We start from the raw sequence: 21,894 nt of genomic DNA on the forward strand, positions 1-21,894 counted from the left end.
AAGGCTTTGGGCCGTCCTTGACTGCTTTCCCAGGCCACAAGCAGGGAGCTGGATGGGAAGCAGGGTCTCCGGGATTAGAACGGGCACCCATATGGGATCCCGGCGCGTGCAAGGAGAGGACTTTGGCAGCTAGGCTCCCACGCCGGGCCCATGCCAGATATTTTTAATCTCTGCTGCGTGATACTCTGACTGTTCACCTTGTAAACGGCGTCAGTAATAGCAGTTCAACATCTTGCCCAGGTCACAGAGCGTTAACTGTGGAAAACGCCCAGAAGGCGTCTTTTCGTGTGTCTCTTTTGGTGTTTTTTGGCATCTGGGCTGCTGTGGGACCTTGCACTCTCCTTTACGTGCTGTGGAACCTGCTGGTCTGGGTTCTGGAAGATCTGGTTTCCGGGCGAGTGACTTTCATGAGATTGGGATGCTGAGAAATGGGCTCGTTGTCTTTGAGGCCCTGCGACCTGTGAATAGTCATTCCCCCAAGGCCGATCACCCCCGGGAGTTAGAGCATCTCAGAGCAGAAGCACAAGTGTCACGTCCCGGTGCGTGCACGCACGTGTGCGTGTGTGTGTTTGCACTGGGTGGGGAACCTACCCTAAGGGTAGCTTGAAGCTCACGTGGCCACTGACTGTTCTTGTAGAATTGAGCCTGAACATAGGAATTTTTTAAACTCTGCCTGTTCTGAAGCTGCTGACTCCTTCACGCCTAGCAAGAGACAACCCTCCGCCTCCCTCGTCCTTGAAACAAAAAGCAAGCAAGGCTGCGTTCTTGCTGATTTCAAAGCCCATATGGGTGCTGGTTCTAATCCCGGAAACCCTACTTCCCATCCAACTCTGCTTGTGGCCTGGGAAAGCAGTCGAGGACGGCCCAAAGCCATGGGACCCTGCACCCACGTGGGAGACCTGGAAGAGGCTTCATGCTCCTGGCTTTGGATTGGCCCAGTTCCTCCATCCGTTGTGGTTCACTTGGGGAGTAAATCATCGGACAGAAGATCTTCCTCTCTGTCTCTCCTCCTTTCTGTATATCTGCCTTTGCAATAAATCTTAAAAAAAAAAAAAATTAGTCGCTCATAATAGACACACATAACTTCACGCTCTTGACTAGTATCTGTTGATAAACGTTTTCCCATCTTTCTCTGAATTCTGCTTTCAGCTTCTAGGAAATCGCTGTTTTGTTTCTTTTTTGATATGAGAGCTAAGTGAGATGATGTGGTATTTGTCTCTTTGTGCTTGGTTTATTTCTGCATATTCCAGTTCTTTGCATATTGTTGTGAATGATAAGATTTTATCATGTTGTGGCTGAGAAGTATTCCTTTGCGTATTTGTGCAGTATTTTATCTACTCATCACTGAATGAACATTTAGGTTGTCAGATTGCTGGGCCATATATTTCCTTTCTTTTTTTTTTTTTTTCAGTTTTTTGGGGAAGCTCCGTACTATTTTCCATAATGGCTCTACTAGTTTACACTGTCGCCCACAGTTTGCAAGCATTCCCTTTTCTCCACGTGCTCACTAACACTTGTGACGGCTTGTTGAGAAGAGCCATATCGTCATGGGAGGCTCTTGTTGAGGTGCCATGCCCTGATGATAAATGCTGTTGGGCGTTTTTTCATATGCCTGTTGACGAGGGATGTTGTTCATGTGTATATTTTTTTAATATTGGGTATTGAGTTGTTTGAGTTATATAAGTCATCTGATTCGTGTCCCTCTGCTGGTCGTATGACTGGCAAATCGTTTCTCCTTTTCTATCCGTTGTCACTTCGTTTTGTTGATTGTTTCCTTTGCTGTTCAGAAGCTCCCTGCTTTGATGACATCTCCTAAGCCTGATTTTTTTTATTATATTTTTGACAATCTTTGCATAGTTAATTGGGGTAAAAAGGTTCAAGGGCTATAGGAAAGTGGGTAAGGGTATTATTTCCATATTGTTTCCTTCATGTTTAAAGGCGGGTATTAAGGGAGAAGGCCCACCCAATTTTCCACCCCCTCCCCAGGTCCCACATGTAGGGCATGCTCCAAGGGTCTTGCTCAAGTGGTTTTGATATTTCACCAGTTATAATCGCTGCCAGTCTTGCCACTCTAAACAGTATGATGTCCTTGAAGAATCCACCGATTGACATAGTCCATCATAGAGTCTCCATTTGCCCCGTATTTCGCTGCCAACATATAGCTGAGATGGTTGGTTGACCTGTTCTGTCTTCTCTCTTTTCTTAGTTAGGGTTCTGAGTCCAGCAGAACTTTGGGGAGATCTCCAAAGAAACTTTGAGCTGTTCTCGGACCAGATTCTTGCATGCACTAGCAGGTGCAGGGCCCAGCACAGTCCATGGCCCTGATCAGCTGGTGGTTGCGATCACTGGATTGATTCTGTTTTCAGCCCTGACTTCCACTGGAACCAATGGGTGTTGCAGTCCAGACAGACTGGACTACTGCTACACATACTGGCAAACCAGGGTAGGGGGCGGGCCTGGTGGGGGTTATTGTGGGTCACTCCAACTAGGCTGCAGCTCCCACTTGTTTATGCAAGGGCCGAGGATGTGCTGTGTCTAATTTTTTCAAGATTACTTTATCTGTTTGAAAGCCAGAGTTGGAGATAGGAGAAGATAGAGGTAGATAGGTAGAAAGAGAGAGAGAGAGAGAGAGAGATCTTCAGTGTGCTCGTTCACTCCCCAAATGGCCACACTGGCAAGGAGCTGGGCCAGCCCCAAGCCAGGAGCCTGGATCTCCAGTTGGGTCCCCACGTGGACAAGGGCCCAAGAACTTGGGCATCTTCCTCTGCAGGCGTTAACCAACCAGCATCCCACTTGTCTAAATCTGATTTTGTTTACTGTTCTTTGGGGATCTGATACAGGAAAAGGCCTTACCCATTTCAGTGTCCTGAGGTGTTGCCTCCATGTTTTCTCCAACTAGTTGCAAAAGTTCACATCTAAAATCTTGTCTTAAGCCATTTTGAGATGGATATTTGTAGATATCCCAATATTCCCAGCACCGTTTATTAAAAAACTGTCTTTTCCCAGTGCACATTCATAGTGCCTTTGTCAAAGATTGATTTGTTGGAAATGTGTGGGTTTAATTCTACGGTCTATATTCTCTTTCATTAGCCTATAAATCTGGTTTTTATTGCTAATGCTGTGATATTTAGTTACTGTATCTTTGTAATGTATCTTAAAGTAAGGTCTTAATATAAAGCTTTCTCGATTTTCGTTGTTGTTTGTTTTTGTTTTTGTCTTTTTGCTGAAGATCACTTAGGCTGTTTGGGATCTTTCGTGGTTCCATACAAATTTTAGTAATTTTTCAAGTTCTGTGGAAGATATTAAGATTTTAATAGGCAGTTAATTAAGTCTACAGATCACTTTAGAGTTCCCATTTTTTTTAAAGATTCGTTTTTATTGGAAAGTCAGATACACAGAGAGAAAGATTTTCCATCTGATGATTCACTCCCTAAGCGACCACAACAGCCAGAACTGCACAAATCCAAAGCCAGGAGCCAAGAGCCTCTTTAGGTCTCCCAGGCAGGTGCAGGGTCCCAAGGCTTTGGGCCATCCTCTACTGCTTTCCCAGGCCATGAGCATGGAACTGGATGGGAAACAGGGCTGCCAGGATTAGAACCAGTGGCCATATGGGATCCTGGTGTGTGCAAGGTGAGGACTTTAGCAGCTAGGCTACTGTGCTGGGACCGTGGGTGCCCATTTTTAAAATGTTGGTGCTTCCAGCTCATGAACACAAGATATCTTTTGGTTTCTTGGTGTACTGTCCAGCTTCTGTCTTTTTTTTTTCTATCGGAAAGGCGGATATACAGAGAGGAGAGACAGAGAGGAAGATCTTCCATCTGATGATTCACTCCCCAAGTGAGCGCAACGGCCGATGCTATGCCGATCCGAAGCCAGGAACCTCTTCTGGGTCTCCCACGCGGGTGCAGGGTCCCAAAGCCTTGGGCCGTCCTTGACTGCTTTCCCAGGCCACAGGCAGGGAGCTGGATGGGAAGCAGGGCTGCCGGGATTAGAACCGGCGCCCCGGTGCGTGCAAGGCAAGGACCTCAACTACTGTGCCACCACACTGGGCCCCCAGCTTCTGTCATTTAAGACTTGTACTTTTCATTGCATAGACCTTTTATTTATTTTTGTGGTTGTTGTTGTTAAATTTAATCTTAGAAGTTTTTAAAACTCTTTCCCAATGTTTCAGTAGGTTTGCTTTCTTGATTTCACTCTCAGATGACTTTCTGCTGGTGTGTAGGAAGTGCTCGTTTGCGTGCATTGTCTTTGTACCCTTTGGTCTGTTTGCTTATTGTTTGTAACAGCTTCTTCAGGAACTCCTCAGGGATTTTGTAGGTACAAGATGATGCTGGCTGAAAACTGACAGTTTGACTTCTTCCTTTGCAAGGTCAATGGCGCTTCTTTCCCTTGCCCAATTGCTCTTTTTTTTAAAGATTTATTTTTATTATTTTTTCATTGGAAAGACGGATATACAGAGAGGAGAGACAGAGAGGAAGATCTTCCGGCCGATAATTCACTCCCCAAGGGAGCACAACGGGCCTATACTATGCCGATCCGAAGCCAGGAGCTTCTTCCGGGTCTCCCACGCGGGTGCAGGGTCCCAACGCTTTGGGCCGTCCTCGACTGCTTTCCCAGGCCGCAGGCAGGGAGCTGGAAGGGAAGCAGGGCTGCTGGGATAGAACCGGCGCCCATGTGGGATCCCGGGCGTGCAAGGCGAGGACCTTTAACCACTTGCGCCACCGCGCCGGGCCCGCCCCATTGCTCTTGTTAGGCCGTCTAGTGGACTGCTTCATTAAAACTGAAAGGAGGCATCCAGATTTTGCTCAAAGGAAAAAAGCTGAGAAAGTCTTTTCCCTAATCAGGATGGCAGTTACTAACCTCATATGCATGGCCCTAATTAGGTTGTCATAGGTTCCTTCCATACCTGATTAATCAAAGTGTTTTTTTAATCATGCGAGATGTGTTTTATCAAACCCATCTGCTGTTTCTGTCAAGTTCATCATGTCATGTTTGTCCATTCTGTTCATGTGATATGGCCTATTCATTGGCTTACATATGTTGAATTATTTTTACATAGTGGAATTTTTTTGGTGTGTAAGTGTATTCATTGGCTAGCTTTTTGTGGAATATGTTTGCTATACATTCATCAAGGGGATTGACTGAAGCTTTCTTTTCTTGTGTCTTTGTCCCTTTCTAACGTGCAGATGCTGCTGGCCTCATAGAATAAATTTGAAGGAATTCTCTCCCTTCTGTTTTTTTTTTAATGTAAGAAGAATTCATATTAACTCTTAATTCTTTACATGTTTAATACTATTCATCAGTGAAGCAATCTGTTTCTAGGTTTTCTTGTGTGTGGGAAAGATTTTTTTTTTTTTTTTGAAGATTTATTTATTTCTATTAGAAAGATTTCCAGAGAGGAGATATAGAGAGAAAGATCTTCCATCTGCTGGTTCACTCCCCAAGAGGCCACAATGGCCGGAGCTGAGCCAATCCGAAGCCAGGAGCCAGGAGCTTCTTCCAGGTCTCCCACACAGGTGCAAGATCCAAGCAGGGAGCTGGATGAGAAGTGGGGCTGCTGGGATTAGAACCAGCGCCCATCTGGGATCCTGTCCCATTCAAGGTGAGGACTTTAACAGCTAGCTAGGCTAGGCTATCTCACTTGGTCCTAACTTCATGTGTTTATTTGAAGTATTTAACCCCTTGAACCCCTTAATGTCACATCCTGGCTTACCTGATTTGTATTGTAGTTCTTTTTTTTTTTTTTAATTTCTCCCTCAGTTACAACCATCCTTTGTAGTTAAATTATTTCTTGTAGTAGTGTATTTTGATTCCTTGCTTATCTGCTTAGGCAAATGTAACAGAGTTGCTTTGTCATTGTGGTACGGCTTACAAAAAATATTTTCGTTGAAATGAGTGATTTTTAAAATGATGGCAACTTGGCACTGATTGTAAATATATGGAAACAAACCCAAAACCCCAAAGAGATAAGAAATAGTAATAAGCAACTCTCCACTTACAGTTCACGCTTTTCCACATGTTGGATTAATTTTTATTCATTGAAAGGCAGGTAGAGAGAGAGCACTCCCATCTGTCAGGTTATTACCAGGTACCCTAGTGACTGAGGCTGAGTGAGAGCAGAGCCGGGAGCAGGGAGCTGTGCTGGGCGCAGAGCAGCGTGCCCACAAAGCAGCACCCGTGTGGGTGAGGCTGAGCATGAGCAGAGCCGGGAGCTGGGTGCCATGCTGGGCGCAAAGCAGCGGGCCCACAAAGCAGCACCCATGTGGGTGAAGCCGAGCACCAGCAGAGCCGGGAGCTGGGTGCCATGCTGGGCGCAGAGCAGCGTGCCCACAGAGCAGCACCCGCGTGGGAGACCAGTGCTGCAGGTCCCCACCAGCCCTTTGACATTGTCAAGTTCATCTTCAACCCCTGCCGCTCTGGTGTTTTCTCTGGTTATGTTTCTGAGTTCCTGGAAGCTTTCTTTGTTGCTTTTAACTCATTTTTTCCTCCCCCAGGTACATATTTTCAATGACCCTGGGTTTGAACTCACTGCTTCTTTAGTCTGTGTGACATGTTCTGCTGTCCAGAGCTTCGGTTGTGTCTAATTTCACCCATTGTTCCTTTCTGTTGAAAGCTTGCTTTCATCACTTTTTTCTTTTGTGGTTGGAGTATTTAATTGCTTCTCTTGTCTTCAGTTTTCTTATAAAATGTTGGCATGCGACAGTTTAAGATGGCCTTACTTCTTTGGTGGTTTCTTGTACAAATTAAACTTCCGAAGCGTTTGAAAATTCTGAAACTGAATTCTGTATGGAAAGGGTACAAGAAAAAGAAAATGATACATTTTTCAGTGAAAATAAATCAGGGAAACACGAGGATTTATTTTAGGAAAAGTTAATTTTGTCTAACTCAGAGGTGACTAAAAGGTTTCAACATAAGGATGTATGATTCAAACGAAAGTGAGGCAGGACACAGTATGTGGGAGAGAGGTTTGAAGAAAGTTCTAGATTTGAGGGTGTAATTGGTAAAAAGTTGAGAAGGGAGAGCAGTTCTATTTGCAAGAGCGCAGCTTGTGTTGTCAAGAAACAAGGGGAAAAGTGAATTTTGTAGTAAGGCATCAGGATTGGTTCTCTTTTTTTTAAGACTTATTTATTTTTATTACAAAGGCAGATATACAGAGAGGAGGAGAGACAGAGAGGAAGATCTTCCGTCCGATGATTCACTCCCCAAGTGAGCGCAAGGGCTGGTACTATACCAATCCCAAGCCGGTAACCTGGAACCTCTTCCGGGTCTCCCACGCGGGTGCAGGGTCCCAACGCTTTGGGCCGTCCTTGACTGCTTTCCCAGGCCACAAGCAGGGAGCTGGATGGGAAGTGGAGCTGCCGGGATTAGAACCAGCACCCATATGGGATCCTGGTACATTCAAGGCAAGGACTTTAATGGCTAGGCTATTGTGCTGGGCCCTTTTCTCTCTCTCTCTCTCTCTCTCTCTCACTTTATCTCAAATTTTAAGTCACATGTCTCTGACTTAGAATTGATTTGGAAATTTGTTTAGCTTCAGAGGATGCAGCTCTCATGTTGGAGGAAGCGAGCAGGCGCTCCATCTTCCGGTGTACTCGCCAGATGCCTGCAGAGGGCTGGGCTTGGGTGAAATCGGAGATGGGAGCCAGGAATTCAGCCCAGATTCCCACGTGGGCGGCAGGAGCCCGGGTGCTCGAGTGGTCGCTGTGCTGGCTGAGATCTGCGTTGGCAGAGTCGGGCCCTTGAGTAGGCAGTGAGCCCACGTACCCCAGTGTGGCATCCCTTCTGATCAGATTTCTTTTAGTCTTGGCTATTCTGTTTTTGTCGTCCATGAAAAACCTTAAAAGTTAACCTTAAAAGTTTTTCTTTTTTTTTTAAAAGCAATTCATGGAAAAGCTCTGACAAATACTCTTCCAGGTGAGTGTGTGGTAATTTTCATAGAAGTAGACTAGGAATGAATGTTCAGGGCTTGAACCAAAAAGGCATATGAATTCATAATGTTATTAACCAAAGGATACTTACATGATGTGAAACGAATTGATGAAAAATTTGGAAGGTTTGTAGCTTTTTTTAAAAGATGTATTTGGCTTATTTCAAAGATGCAGACAGGTTCTCCCAGCCTCTGATTGACTCCCCAAATGACCGTTCTAGCCAGGGCTTGGGCAGGCTGCAGGCAGGACCCAGGAACCTGGAAATGCATCCAGGTCTCCCCAGAGGCCCAGTTACTTTCGCTGCTTTCCCAGCACATTAGCAGGGCAACTGGACCCAAAATGGAGCAGCTGGAACGCTGCTGGTGGCTGTATGCAACGGTGGCTCAACCCCGTGCACCACGGTGATGGTCCGTCCCTGTTACAGGCTCTTGGGAATTCTTTTTATCTTCCAAATTTAAGGAAACTTTTTCTTAGCTTTCTTAAGTCTCTAAAGCTATCATAGTGTGCAGCAATTTGATGCAGGTTACTTGGGGGAACAAACATGGAAAGATTGACTATTTGTTTTTTCTCTTGGCATGTTCTCTCCAGAATATATACTCTTTGCATTATCTTTTAAATTTTTTTTTTTTGCAACTTCAATTACAATTTGCCTTCTTAATAGCAGAATATGATTTAACATATTGTATATATTGTCAAGGTGTTGCCCGGGCTGTCTTTAATTATTTTGAGTTAGTTAAAAAGCGGAGTTACAGCTGGCCTCAGCGTCCACAGCTGGCCCAGGCTGAAGACAGGGGTTCCATCCTGATGTCCCGTGTGGGTGGCAGGCACCCACGTTCTCAGGCCACCTTCTGCTTTTTCCCAAGCCATTGGGAGGACGATGGGTCTGAAGTGGAGCAGCCAGGACACTAACTGGCATGACTGGCCCATTCCATTATCTATATCTTCTTTATGCACATCGCAGGCACAGTCTGATGTCAGCCTTGATTTGACCTCTTCACCTGGAGAGGTTTAATTTTTTTTTTTAGTGGATCGGCACCAGCAGAGGAGAGAAGAGAAAAAGAGATCTTCATTCTGCCGCTACACTCCCCAGATGGCTGCAGCGTCCAGGCTGGACCATGCCAGACCCAAGGCAGGAACCAGAAATTCCGTCTGGGTCTCCCACATGGGCAGCAGGGACACGAGCGGGTGGGTCCTGGTCTGCCACTTTCGCAGTGCATCAGCAGGGTTGGAAGCAGGACTTCTGGGAATGCTGGTGCTCTAACGTGAGGGGCAGTCGTTGCAGGCAGCTTTAGCACACTGCTGCACCAGTGCAGGCCCAAGAGGTGTTTTTAGTTTGTTTGTCTTTTTTTTTTTTTTTTTTTTTGCCTGAAATTAGTTGTTATTCTTGCTTTAGTGTGAATAAAAAAGATCAGGCAAATTTGTGTAGGTTGTGTTACTATTTCCTTTCAGGTTTTGAAAGCTAGTCCTTGCATTTGACATTTCCGTCCAGCAGGTGGAGCTATTCGTCTTCACTCAAGCCCCTTGTTCAGAATGTTGTGGGAAGATTTACTCACGTCCGATGGAAACAAAGTTCCACATGTAAACAGTTAGCTGCAACCTGCTGCTCTGATTATTGTGAAGGTTCCTAGCCATTCAGATCTAAATTCTGGGAACAAAAGGAAATCATCTTGGGAATAATGCCCCAAACATACTCGTTCCCCACAAGACCCTACTGAGGAGGCGAGTGTTGTAAAGCTGCAGCAGCAGCAGCAGCAGCGCTTGGTATGAGCACTGGTTGTCATCCTGGATGCTGGGCTTCTGAGTCACCTCCCTGCTAACGTTCCAGGATGCGGGAAAGCTGGGTGGAGACCCAGGGTCCTGTCTTCATCCTCACCAGCCTCTCTTATGGTGGGCATTTGGGGACTGATGGATCAGATGCAAAATCTGTCTCTGCTTGTCCCTCTGCCAAGCTCAGCTTCCAAGTTTTTGCTGAAAGATCATTTAAAAATAATTGTCAAGGATATGCAAAATTGAGCACCAAAGAAACAGGTTCTTCCCCGAGAGCAGAGAGGAGGGAATCTTTTTATGCCAGAGGCCATTTGGATACTTCCAACATCATTCAAAAGACCGTGTGAAATGGTTCACTTTGGAACTACAACTTTTAAGAGACAATTAGGGCAAAATGATGCACGAAGAACTAATCAATACTAAATGTCTTTGCAAGGAGAGACTCCAGGGATGCATACGGACAGAGAAAATAACACGCAGGGTCAAGACAGTGTCTGTCCCAAAGCCAGATGCAGAGGCCACGTGAGAAGCCAAGCCGGGCCCAGCGTAACGGCTCAGTGGCTAAATACTCACTTTCCAAGTGCTATCATCCGTTCGGACACCGGTTTGTGTTCCAGCTGCTGCACTTCCCATCCATCTCCCTGCTCCTTGTGGCCTAGGAAAACAGTAGAGGACAGTCTAAAGCCTTGGGACCCTGCACCCACGTGGAAGACCCAGAAGAGCTCCTGGCTTCTGGCTTCAGATCAGCTTAGCTTTGGCACTGTAGCCTTTTGGAGAAAGGAACCAGCAGATGGAAGATCTGTCTCTCCTCTCTGGAAATCTGCCTTTTCAATCAAAATAAATAAATCCTTAAAAAAGAAAGGAAGGAAGGAAGGAGGGAAGGAAGGAAGAAAGCCAGCCAGCCAGCCAAACTTGCTAGCACTTTGACTTTGGACATCTAACCAGCAGAACTATGAGATGCAAATTTCTGTTATTTTTTAAAGAGATCCATCTCTCTATTTAGTTACTTATTTAGAAAGTCAAAGTTATAAAAGAGATAGATTTTAAAATAAGATCTATCTTTCATGTGCTGTTTCACTTTACCATTTATGAAAGTCATTTGACTCCTAATAATTTGAATGTGGGTGCGCTAGCTTAGTTTGAATTTCCTCTGTACTATTCCGAACAGTATTATTCCAAATTCAAATGCAGATGGGTCATGATTTTCCATCTGTTTGGTGCATTTTATATTTGGATCTATGTCCACGTGTGTGAGTAATGTCTGTATTCTGTAAACTAGGCAAAAGGCAATGGTTAAGTCGGCTGGGAGGTCGTCAGTGGATTGTGGGTACAGGTGACATGACGTTATCTGTATGTCTGATCCTAAATAAAGAATGGGATAATCAGCTAGCTTTATACAACCCTGGACATGATCCCATACAAACGTATGGCTTCCTATTCCCATTCCTGATGCCTGTGGGCAGACTGACCTAAAGTCACAATTCCTGTGGGATTTTCAGATTCAGTCACAGTTTGGGCCTCCTTGAGCTTTGCCACCACGCTATCCACTCTCCCTCGTTCATACGAATTTAATAAGGGAGCCCCCGTTACTGCTAGACGCTGGAAATGATCAACTGCAATCACTAAGTACACGATGCAGCCAAGACGCACAGACAGGAAGAACTGAGTTGACAGTTGGCCCACACCGAATGAGCATGGTCTTTGCTTTCTCTCTTCTCAGACCTCCCCGTGGCATCCACGTGTCCGGCTCCGCAATGAGCGGGTCCTGTCGCAGGTCGGCAGCAGCCGTTCTGGAGCAGGGATATGAAGACCCACAATTCCATCGTGCCCGTCTAGCTCTGCTGTCCACGTAAGTTCACTTCTCTGTCTTAAACCAGGAGTCCAAGACTGAGTTCTTTAAGTCACAGTTCATTCTCTGGGCTGAGGTGGAAGAACTTGGACTGTAAGTTCAAACTGAGGTCCCTTGGTTTTTCCAGCTGAAGGAATGCAGGACAATTGCAGAATCAGTGATGATAGGATGTGGATTGAACAGATGCATGGGGAGGAGGAGGAGGTCGTGAGAAGAGCCAGTGGTCCTCACGCCCACACTCAGGGTCAGGGTCAAGGTCAGGGTTAGGGTTAAGGTTAAGGTCAGGGTCAGGGTTAAGGTTAGGGTCAGGGTTAGGGTTAAGGTTAGGGTTAGGGTTAAGGTCAGGGTTAAGGTTAGGGTCAGGGTTAGGGTTAAGGTCAGGGTTAAGGTTAGGGTCAGGGTTAAGGTTAAGGTTAGGGTCAGGGTCAGGGTTAGGCCCACATTAATCCTGGTCACACCAGAGCCACACCCATCCTCACTGGGAGAGGAGCAGGCCGTGAAATTGTTCTACTCACCTCTTTGCTGAGTTTGTGGCAAAAGAAGAATGGAACTCAGATCCTGCTCATAAAATAAGGAGATTTTAATTAGCTATCTGGACAGATATGTTTCAGCAATTTTTAAATAAGCACTTACGGGAATTTGGATTTTCACAATGATTTTTGGAATGCACGTACCCTGTTACTGAAATATATTAGCACGTTAAATGTGCTAAAATATTCCTTCCAGCTGTGAAATATGATTGCTTTATTGATGGCTGGACTCAAGACTATTTTTAAAGAATGAATTGCCACAAGAATAGTTTTTTTTTAATGTAACATGATTATTGTTGCTGTTTTCCTGCTTCAATGTAATAAATAGAATTCCATTCCCATCATTATCAGCATTAAGGAAAATAAAGCTCACGACAGTCTGTTTGAGTTCCAATGAGAATTTGTCAAAACAAGAAAGCTAGGCTGGCTATTCCAGAAGCATAGAGCATCTTCCTTGCTTCCCAGTGGAGGACTGCAGTGTCTTGTGGGAAATGTAGTCTCAAGCTGCCATGACATCAGCGTTGTGGGACTCTGGGAAAGCTTTTCTGTGATCCTTCTGAGCATGTGCCACTCTTCCCACCCGCACCATCTTTCTAGAAATTCCAGCCCCTGTGCCTTTGCTAGTGCGATGGATGCCCCCGTGTGGCAGGAGCAGGAACTTCAGTAGGGCTCAATCCCGGGACCTGCCATGCAGCTGGCCTGGTTCACATAACAACAGGTCATGTCAGATCTACGGGTCTGGGCTGGGTGACTTGGGCTGTGCCTTCATGGACTGCTTTGTAAGTGGTCCACTGTCACAGGCACCTGTGCGCCTCGCGTGGCTGAAATCTAGTCCCAGTGGTTCTGTACAGAATGATAGTGCTGGGGTAAGGTTGGGGATGCAGACCTCGCGAGCTGTGACGTGTGTGATCTGAATCACTCTGGCTCTACCAGGATGTCCACCCCGATCAGCATTTTCACAACACCAGTGAAATATTGAAAGTCGGGGATTTCATGTTGTCCCCCGTGCATGCCCCTCTCCGCCTCGCGCTGTGTTGCCCGTCTAGCACTCCTGATTTGACTTTGCAGGAGTTTGTACAAGACTGTTTGTAATAATAAGTAGTTCAACAAGGCAGATTTGGGTACTGAATAGAAGTCCTAGTTCTTCCGGGATAAAGTTTTTTGTTTTGTTTTATGAACAGGATTCATGAATAAGGACTCTACCTGAAGGAGTACCTCCGACCAGCACCCTCTCCCTAGTGCATCAGAGTGGAGATGGAGGCGTCCCTGGAGCGTGGCGATCCTTGCTGTGGTAGGCTCATATACTTACTGATTTCTCTTGCCCGGAGTGAACAAGATCTGTTCTCATACTACCTTCTCTCACCCATAAGCTGCTAAATGTCAGATGATGTTGGGAGGTGTGGACCCGTCAGATGTGAATGGGTTGAGATAGACAGGCAGCGGTCCAGGAAATACTGCCTTTCATCTGCAGCGAGGGGCCAGCCCTTCTGCCCTCATTGGAACGGGAGCTCTTCCCAATGCAGTCTGTCATCACATTTGGTTATCTGCAGATCATGCCAGTGCTTCCTGCATCTCAGTGGTTCTTATTAAAGGCACAGGCAGGATTTGTTAGGGTCTCTTGCTGATAACAAAGATGAAACAAATTGTGCTTCAGGAGTTAAGTGAGTTGACCAGGGACACATCAATTTCAGAAACACTGTTCTAGAAGGCTCTTCTTAGCATTCTTTTATTTCCCCCCAATTCATTTGCTGTGAATTGTGTGAGCTCAGAATGTTTTTCATACAAGTCTTACACTTTATGTCAGTAATCTGTTCTTGGAAATCAAACACGTTGTAAAGAGTGCACAAAACTACAATCAATTATTGTGAGTCTGTTTTCCTTTTTTTTTTTTAAAAAAAAAATACTGAATTTTGCTGCTAGTTTCTTGAGCTATAAATTACAATTATACGTTATAGATAAAATGATAAAATGTAGTCTTAATATGTAGTGTGATTCACATGACTTCTCTAAATGCCAGCCATTTGCCACGATTCAAATATTTGGCATTTATTGCGTTTATAAGCACTTAGATATGTGAATGTGAAGTTGTGTGGCCGATATTTGGCCGTGATCCTGTGTAAGCTTTTCCAAGTGAGCTGAGCTCGACAGTTCCCATGCTGTTGCATTGCACGGGGTCCTAGATGCGTGCCCAGTCATCCGGCGTCTTTCCCGAGGCCGGCTCCTTCCAGCTGGTCTCACTCCCATGTCTCGTGGTTTCTGCCTCCGTGGGAAGGCCCAGACTTTTGCCCAAGATGAAAGCATTTCAAGAAGGCTAGCTCTCATAGGTAGATATTTTCCAAAACGATTTGTAACACTGGTGTCCTACTGGCTAAAGCAGTTGAACTGGCCAAGTCAAGGGTTGTTGTGGAAAGGGGCCACAGGAAGGCGGACACAGCCAAGTGTCATTTGGAACCATGTACCGCAAACAAGTACTACAAGAGCTGCCTGTGTAGTTCTTCCAGATACAAATACGTACTTCGTTATGAAATTGAAGGTTTTTTTAAAAAACATCTCCGTTACCAGGAAATTAATACCACCCGAGTGTTTCTCTACAGTGTAAAGCTTAATGACACACATTTTCATTTGCAGAGATGTGTTGGTGTTTGAGTTATCCAGCTACCTTCCCTAGGGTAAGTGTGATGACTGCTGTTGTGGCAAACGCCCTGGTTTGCATGCTTAAAGAGGATACCAGTTTTTAAGATGTGTTCTCCCGATGTGTACACATACAATGTGACATATTTGGAGTAATATTACTTTTATGCAATATCAGTGGCAAATAAGTCGTCACGAAGTTAGTGGTAATTATATTCCATCTCTAGAGTTAACTTTCACAGAATTCTTTCCAGATCATTCTTGTATCTCTAGGCCTATTTCCCCACAGAATATTTTTGATTTTTCTAGCTGATGTGTTCAATTTCTTGTTTGCTTCTGAAATGATGCTTTACACGGTAAAATCTGGGAACAAACCAGCTTGTTTCTCTTGATTTCCTCCATTTACCTTCTCTTCCAGGTGTAATTCTACAGTCTTCTCTTTGTTTCCCGGGGCAAAGAAAATGACTACATCTCTAGTAAGTTATTTGCTTATTTAATTCTCAGCTGCTTTTATTTTGTATTTCTAAAGAATTATTTAGGCAGTTGGAGGGAAGAGAAACATCTTCCATCCTCTGCAGCACTCCTTAAAAGCTCAGAATATCTGTGCTTGAATGAAACCCAATTCAGAAGCCGGAAACTCCACCCAGATGTTCCCCATGGAAGGCAGGGACCCCGGTCCTTGGCCATCTTCCACTGCCTGCCCGTGAACTGTGGAACTGTGACTGGCATTCTGCTGTGGCCTGCTGCAATCTCAAGCAGCGGCGTAACCTGCTCTACCACAATGACTGTTGTATTTCAGGGGCTTTACGAGAGTTCATTCATTAAAACCAAAAGGTAAAATTAGGTCCCGGCATGATAGCTCAACTGGTTCATCCTCCACCTGCAAACACCAGGATCCCATATGGGCATCGGTTCTAATCCCGGCAGCTCCACTTCCCATCCAGCTCCCTGCCTGTGGCCTGGGAAAGCAGTGAGGACGGCCCAGAGCCGTAGTGTACCTCTTTGTGCACTGGCACTTGGCTGCTGTATCCTTCCATTTGTCTCTTCCCCACTTGCAGCACTCTGCTTGTCATTCATTTTACTCCATTTTATACATGCTTTTAAAAAGATTCATTTATTATTTTATTGGAAAGTCAGATTTTACAGTGAGAAGAGACAAAAATCTTCCATCTGCTGTTTTACTCCCCCATGTGGCCGCAGTTGCTGGAGCTGAACCCTTGGAGCTGGATCAGAATTGGAGCATTGGATTGACTTGGTAGCCTAGCAACTAAAGTTCTTACTTTGAACACGCTGGGATTCCATAGGGGCACTGGTTCTAATCCTGGTGGCTCCTCTTACCATCCAGCTCCCTGTTTATGGCCTGGAAAGCAGTCAAAGATGGCCCAACACCTTGGGACTCTGCACCCACTGTAGGAGACCTGGAGAAGACGCTCCTGCATGATGGCCTTATGTTATTTTCATCATCTATTTATTGACTCATCCTATTTGAAATAATTTTCAGTAGATTCTTTTTTGTAGTGTAAATGATCAATGGATTACAGTGTAACCTAAACCTTATATAAGGCAAATTCAAAGGAATGAAATGGTGGCCTTGCTGACCTAGAATTGACATGCTGAGTGGAAATGTGCTGCTGCAGGTGCTGGTGTCCTTTGAAGATGTGTCTGTGACCTTCACCTGGGAAGAATGGCAGGACCTGGACGATGCCCAAAGAACTATGTACAAAGATGTGATGCTGGAGACCTACAGCAACCTGCTCTCCTTGGGTGAGGCAAACTCCCTGGGCACTCCCACACAGAACACTTTCTGTTGTTTTAATAATTGAATGCTTCTTAAGGTTTAAATGCTGTTTAGGTCTAGGATTCCAATACGTGAAGATTGTGTACACTCTAAAAAGATCACATTGGCCCGTGCATTGCACAGCTCCTGTACCAAATTATCAATATTGGGTTAAATGGTATATGGTTTCTTCTTAACAGGATACTGCATTGTCAAACCTGAAGTGATTGTCAAGTTGGAGCGAGGAAGAGAGCCATGGGTAGCGAAAAGTCCCCGAAGGCTGAGCTTGCCAGGTCAGTCCATGCTCCTGGGGCAGAGTAGCTGGAACAGGGAAAGCTGAGCACATGGGTTGTATTGTAGGAGGTGATTTTGTTTGTATCATTGTTTTGGCCTGTTTCCACCCACGTTCTCCTGTGTCCTAACCCTGAGGACAGCCACTTTCAAGCATCATGCATATATTTCCCAAGTTCCAGGGAAAGCTCATGCTTATGTATCGATCTGCCTTACTTTTTTTTAATATTGATTAAACTTTTTTAGCCTTATTGAAGTCCGATCTCCACCTGGCTCTTAGATATATATATATATTTTTTTAGCTATGTTCTATACATTCTAGTTTGTGCTTTTTTCCATTTGCTTACTGCGTTGCTATAGTAATACTTTCATATATTTCATGTTTCAATGCTTGGAAATGGAGCAGCTCCTAGATTAACACAAAATTTAAAAATACATATTGATTCTTGTGATATAATACCCAAAAGCAATATTTTTCCATCTTGAGAAGAAAATCAGGAATTATGTTCCTTTAAAAAAGGAACACAGTCATTTAAATTTTTTTTATTTGAGAAGCAGAAAGAGAGAAGGAATGCCTATGTACTGATTCATTTCCCAGATAGCTACGGGCGACTTAGGGGGAAGACCTAATGTCAGTTCGTTTCTACCACGTGGTTAGGAAATGAGCTGTTTGGATTATCATTGCTCCATATGGAATCAGGGATGTGAGCCACTGATTGACCAGGTACTCCAGCATGAGATGTGGGCATCCTAACTGGCATCGTAGTTTCTAGTCTAAATGCCTGCCCTGGAAGGAACTTTTAGAAAGTGACTATTTATTTACTTTTAGTTCATTCTTGAAATGGTAAGTTTCCAGATTTTTCATATAAATTGCAGATGGATATAAAATCTAACATGGATATTGTATATCATGATTGGAAACACTGATTGGCAAATAAGCTTAAACCTAGTGTTTATTATTTTGTTGAGATGACCTAGGCAATTGGTAGGAAAATGAGAAAAGTGATTTAGGAGCAAGTCTTGTATAAATCATGAGGTTGAAGAGACACAGTGTAAAAACATGGATAAAGGTGGTTCTACACTTGCACATACAACAGGCAGTTCTGGGCCACAAGGTCAGATGAATCAATGATTTTATTTTGAAGGACCTGTATTTATTTGGAGGTAAAGTTTGAAGTTACCACTCTCCCTTTCTCTTTTCAAAATGAGGTGAAAACAACCAAGAGGTAAGATACGTGCAGGAGATTTCAGCTTTTGTGGAAGCATGTTCTGGGCTGCAGAACCAAATCTTTTAAGAACAGTAAAGAAGGGAATATTCAGGGTGACAGATTGGAGCTTTCCAGTACTTGTCAGTTTTGAAAGCGGTAAATATCAGGTTACGTCAGTAAGCTGCCTTCACCTGGTATGAGACGTTGTGAGAACATGCATTTGTAATCCCACATGGATGCCTCTGGCCATCCTCTGAGAACAGTAAAAAAGTGAGCAAGCATTGCTACAAATCCTGTTCCTAAGAAGGAAATGCAAAAATGGTCTTAGGCAGACAAATGACTCTTTCCTACATGTCAGGTAGTTGATTCAAGACTAGGAACATATTCAATGCTGAAAGTTTACCCAAGGAAAAGTACAAACCACATTTACTATAAGAAAAGAGCTGAGAAGCACTCACATTAATATTGCAGCTAGCCAGCAGGCAACTATCGTTATTAAATATTTCCTCAATTTTTTAAAGGTGAGCAGTCTTGTCATGCCACAAGTTAAGCTGTTGGTTGTGTTGTCTGCTCTGATTCTGATTCAGCTCCCTGCTAATGCATGTTTGAAGGCAGTGGAAGATACCCCAAGGACTTCTTTCCTGTCCCCCTTGTGGGACAAGAACTCACAAGGAGTTCTTTCCTTCTGACAGTGGCCATGGGCTGGGTCCTACTACTGTACCTATTTGGGGTGAACAATTTCTCTCTCCCTTTCTCTGACACTTTGCCTTCCAAATAAATTGACTGAATCTTTAATAGGAAAAATTGTAAGGGATTTTTAAAAAGCATTATGACTTTACATTGGGAAAATCTGTCAAAGTTAAATTGCATTAATAATAAAACTATTATTAACAGTATAATTTTATATTAATTCAATAAGTGGAGAAAACAGAGTTTTAATGCATAACTTTTAGTGATATTTTAAGCTCTATGCCAATAGCTTAGGATTAAAGCTTATTTCTGGTGATATTCTAGAAGTCATGTTTAGATGTGGTTCATAGATATGATTGCTTCTTCCTCATTTCAGCTGTCCAGAAAATGGATGACCAAATTGATGCTAGCCAGAAAAGTCCAAACAGATACTCATCACAAGTTGAAGCCGCAAACAACAACACATCCATTAAGGAGAGAGTTGAATCTAAGTGCGAGGAAGATGGGAAAGCTGGTGGAAGATCAGCTGTCCTCATTGAAGAGACAACTGTTACAGGAAAGAGAACTCTACAGAAAAAGTCTGCCCTCAAGGAGCATCAAGAAGCGCACACTGAAGGAACAGACTCTGAATGTACTGAATATAAAGAAATGTTGATTAGTAAGTCAGAGCTTGGGATGAGTGAGAGGACACAGGCAGGGGCAGTGTCTTATGCGTGTAACCTGCATGAAAAATCTTTTAGCTATAAACCTAAACTTGCTCTCCATCATAAAACTCACACAGGGGGAAAGCCCCATGAATGCAATAAATGTGGAAAAACCTCTTGCCAGAAATCGTGTCCCAGCGTGCCTCAGGTAACTGACAAATGGGAAAGATCCTGTGAATATAATGGGCAACCCTGTGGGTTGTCACACCTCAGCAGTCGTCAAAGAGCTCATACACAAGAAAAACCCTTTAAATGTACTGAATGTGGGAAAATCTTTAGCCAGAAGTCAGTACTTAGTGTACATCAGAGAATTCACACGGGGGAGAAACCCTTTGAATGTACTGAATGTGGGAAGACATTCGGCCAGAAGTCACATCTTAGTGTGCACCAGAGAACGCACACAGGAGAAAAGCCATTTGAATGCAACGAATGTGGAAAAACATTTGCCCAAAAGTCAGTCCTGACTGTACATCAGAGAACTCACACCGGGGAAAAGCCCTATGCGTGTAATCAATGTGGCAAGACTTTTTGCCAGAAATCAGTCCTCACGATCCATCTCAGAACCCACACGGGTGAGAAACCATACGAATGTTACGAATGTGGGAAGACCTTCTGCCGGAAGTCAAAACTCAGCATGCACCAGAGAATCCACACAGGGGAAAAGCCCTTTGTATGTAATCAATGTGGGAAGACCTTCTACCATAAGTCCGTTCTCAGCATGCATCAGAGAACTCACAAAAGGGAGAAGCCTTATGAATGTAGTGAGTGTGGGAAAACTTTTTACCAGAAGTCAGATCTTATGATACATCGGAGAATTCACACAGGGGAAAAACCTTATGAATGTAAGGCATGTGGAAAGATTTTTTGCCAGAAGTCACACCTCATCAAGCACCAGAGAATCCACACAGGGGAAAGACCCTTTGAATGTAATGAGTGTGCGAAAACCTTCTCTCGGAAGTCCAGTCTCAGAATGCATCAGAGAACTCACACAGGGGAAAAACCATATAAGTGCGTCGAGTGTAGGAAAACCTTCTCCCATAAGTCAGGCCTCACTATACATCAGAGAACTCACACAGGAGAAAAACCCTATGAATGTCCCGAATGTGGGAAAACCTTTTGTCGTAAATCATTCCTTAACACGCATCAGAGAACTCATACAGGAGAAAAGCCCTATCAGTGCAATGATTGTGGAAAAACCTTTGGTCAGAAATCACACCTCAGGACACACCAGAGAACCCATACGGGTGAGAAACCTTATGGATGTACTGAGTGTGGAAGAACTTTCGGCCAGAAGTCACACCTCCGAACACATCAAAGGACTCATGCATATGAATATCAATAATGTGAGACAGCTTACTGCAACATGCCCTACCTCATACAACCCACACAGGAAAGACCCAATGAATGTGAAAAAACGTTTTGTGCTAAGTCAGTGTCCAACATAACAGACACACTGTGAATGCAATGAACATGGGAAACCTCAATGGCCATCAATGAAATCACACAGACGGGATACCCTACAAGTGTAATTATGTAGAGAAACTCTCCAGAAGTCACTTGTGTAGTTATGAGAGAACACATACAAAGGAATAACCCTGTGTGACAGACACAGCTATGATTTCAATTGCATTCTGTGTCTCTTGCACATGCAGTCCTCATTTTGAGCCTCCCTGTGTTGTTGGCAGGATGATTAACTAAGTTGTTATTTTACATATGAACTTGAGAATAAAGATTAAGCATAGTAGAATCACTTTTTTGAAACACCAGTTTTGCTGTTAGCAATTGATATGTTTTTGTCTGCCGTAATACAGGTCAGCAGGATAACGGTGTCCACAAAACAGTCACATGACATTCCGGCCATAATGCTGTGCAGCCAGCCCTATACAATGAGTGTTTTGTCTAGGGCAGGGAGTAAGTGTGCTTGACTTCTGTACCAATGGTAATCTCGTATTTGTATACAGGCATGAACCAACCCAAACCATCAGAAATCTGTTGGTAGGTTCAAGAGAGGCTGTGAGCAGAGTGATCTGGAGGCTTAAAGTCCTAATACTTTACCTTTGTTGTGCCATGTTTCTTTCTTTTTTCCTTTCTTTCCTGCTTCCTTCCTCCCTTTCTTGCTTTTGTGTTGCTATTCTCTGTTACAGTGAGAATTTCTCTATCCATTTCCTCTAGAAATGAGTATTGACATTACTGAATTTATCTCGTATTTCATCGAACTGTTGGCAGATAACTATATAAATGTGATATCAGTCTCTATGTAGTTTTATGTTCTTAATATATCTTGTTTCATTATTATCCCTTGTGTTGATCCTTAGAATTTTGGGAAATCTGTGTTAGCTTGTATCCACATGTATGAAGCCCTCTGTGACTTATTGTAATTTCTGTGAACCTAGTTCATAGCATATACACACTTGGAATCTACCCTTCATGTTCGCATGATAATGCCTAGAAGATCAACAAATGCATTTATATACACTGTAGTTACAGTTGTAGCTATGGTAACAGGTGATATCTGGAAA

General features: G+C 44.0%; 1 protein-coding gene across 1 annotated transcript; it reads left to right on the forward strand.

The window, feature by feature from the left end:
* Positions 1 to 7,869: 7,869 nt before the first annotated feature.
* Positions 7,870 to 20,832, forward strand: ZNF717 (zinc finger protein 717). The gene is made up of 9 exons (XM_040994835.1): positions 7,870 to 7,914; positions 11,416 to 11,544; positions 13,256 to 13,365; positions 14,703 to 14,743; positions 15,124 to 15,181; positions 16,343 to 16,469; positions 16,683 to 16,775; positions 19,048 to 19,504; positions 19,589 to 20,832. The coding sequence occupies exons 5-9, from the start codon at positions 15,167 to 15,169 to the stop codon at positions 20,715 to 20,717; spliced, it is 1,821 nt and encodes a 606-aa protein (XP_040850769.1). The 5' UTR covers positions 7,870 to 7,914; positions 11,416 to 11,544; positions 13,256 to 13,365; positions 14,703 to 14,743; positions 15,124 to 15,166; the 3' UTR covers positions 20,718 to 20,832.
* The last annotated feature ends 1,062 nt before the right edge of the window (positions 20,833 to 21,894 follow it).

The sequence above is a fragment of the Ochotona curzoniae genome, unplaced genomic scaffold (genome assembly GCF_017591425.1).
Source record: "Ochotona curzoniae isolate NIBS_2020 unplaced genomic scaffold, NIBS_Ocur_1.0 contig_908, whole genome shotgun sequence".
Taxonomy (NCBI): Eukaryota; Metazoa; Chordata; class Mammalia; order Lagomorpha; family Ochotonidae; genus Ochotona; species Ochotona curzoniae.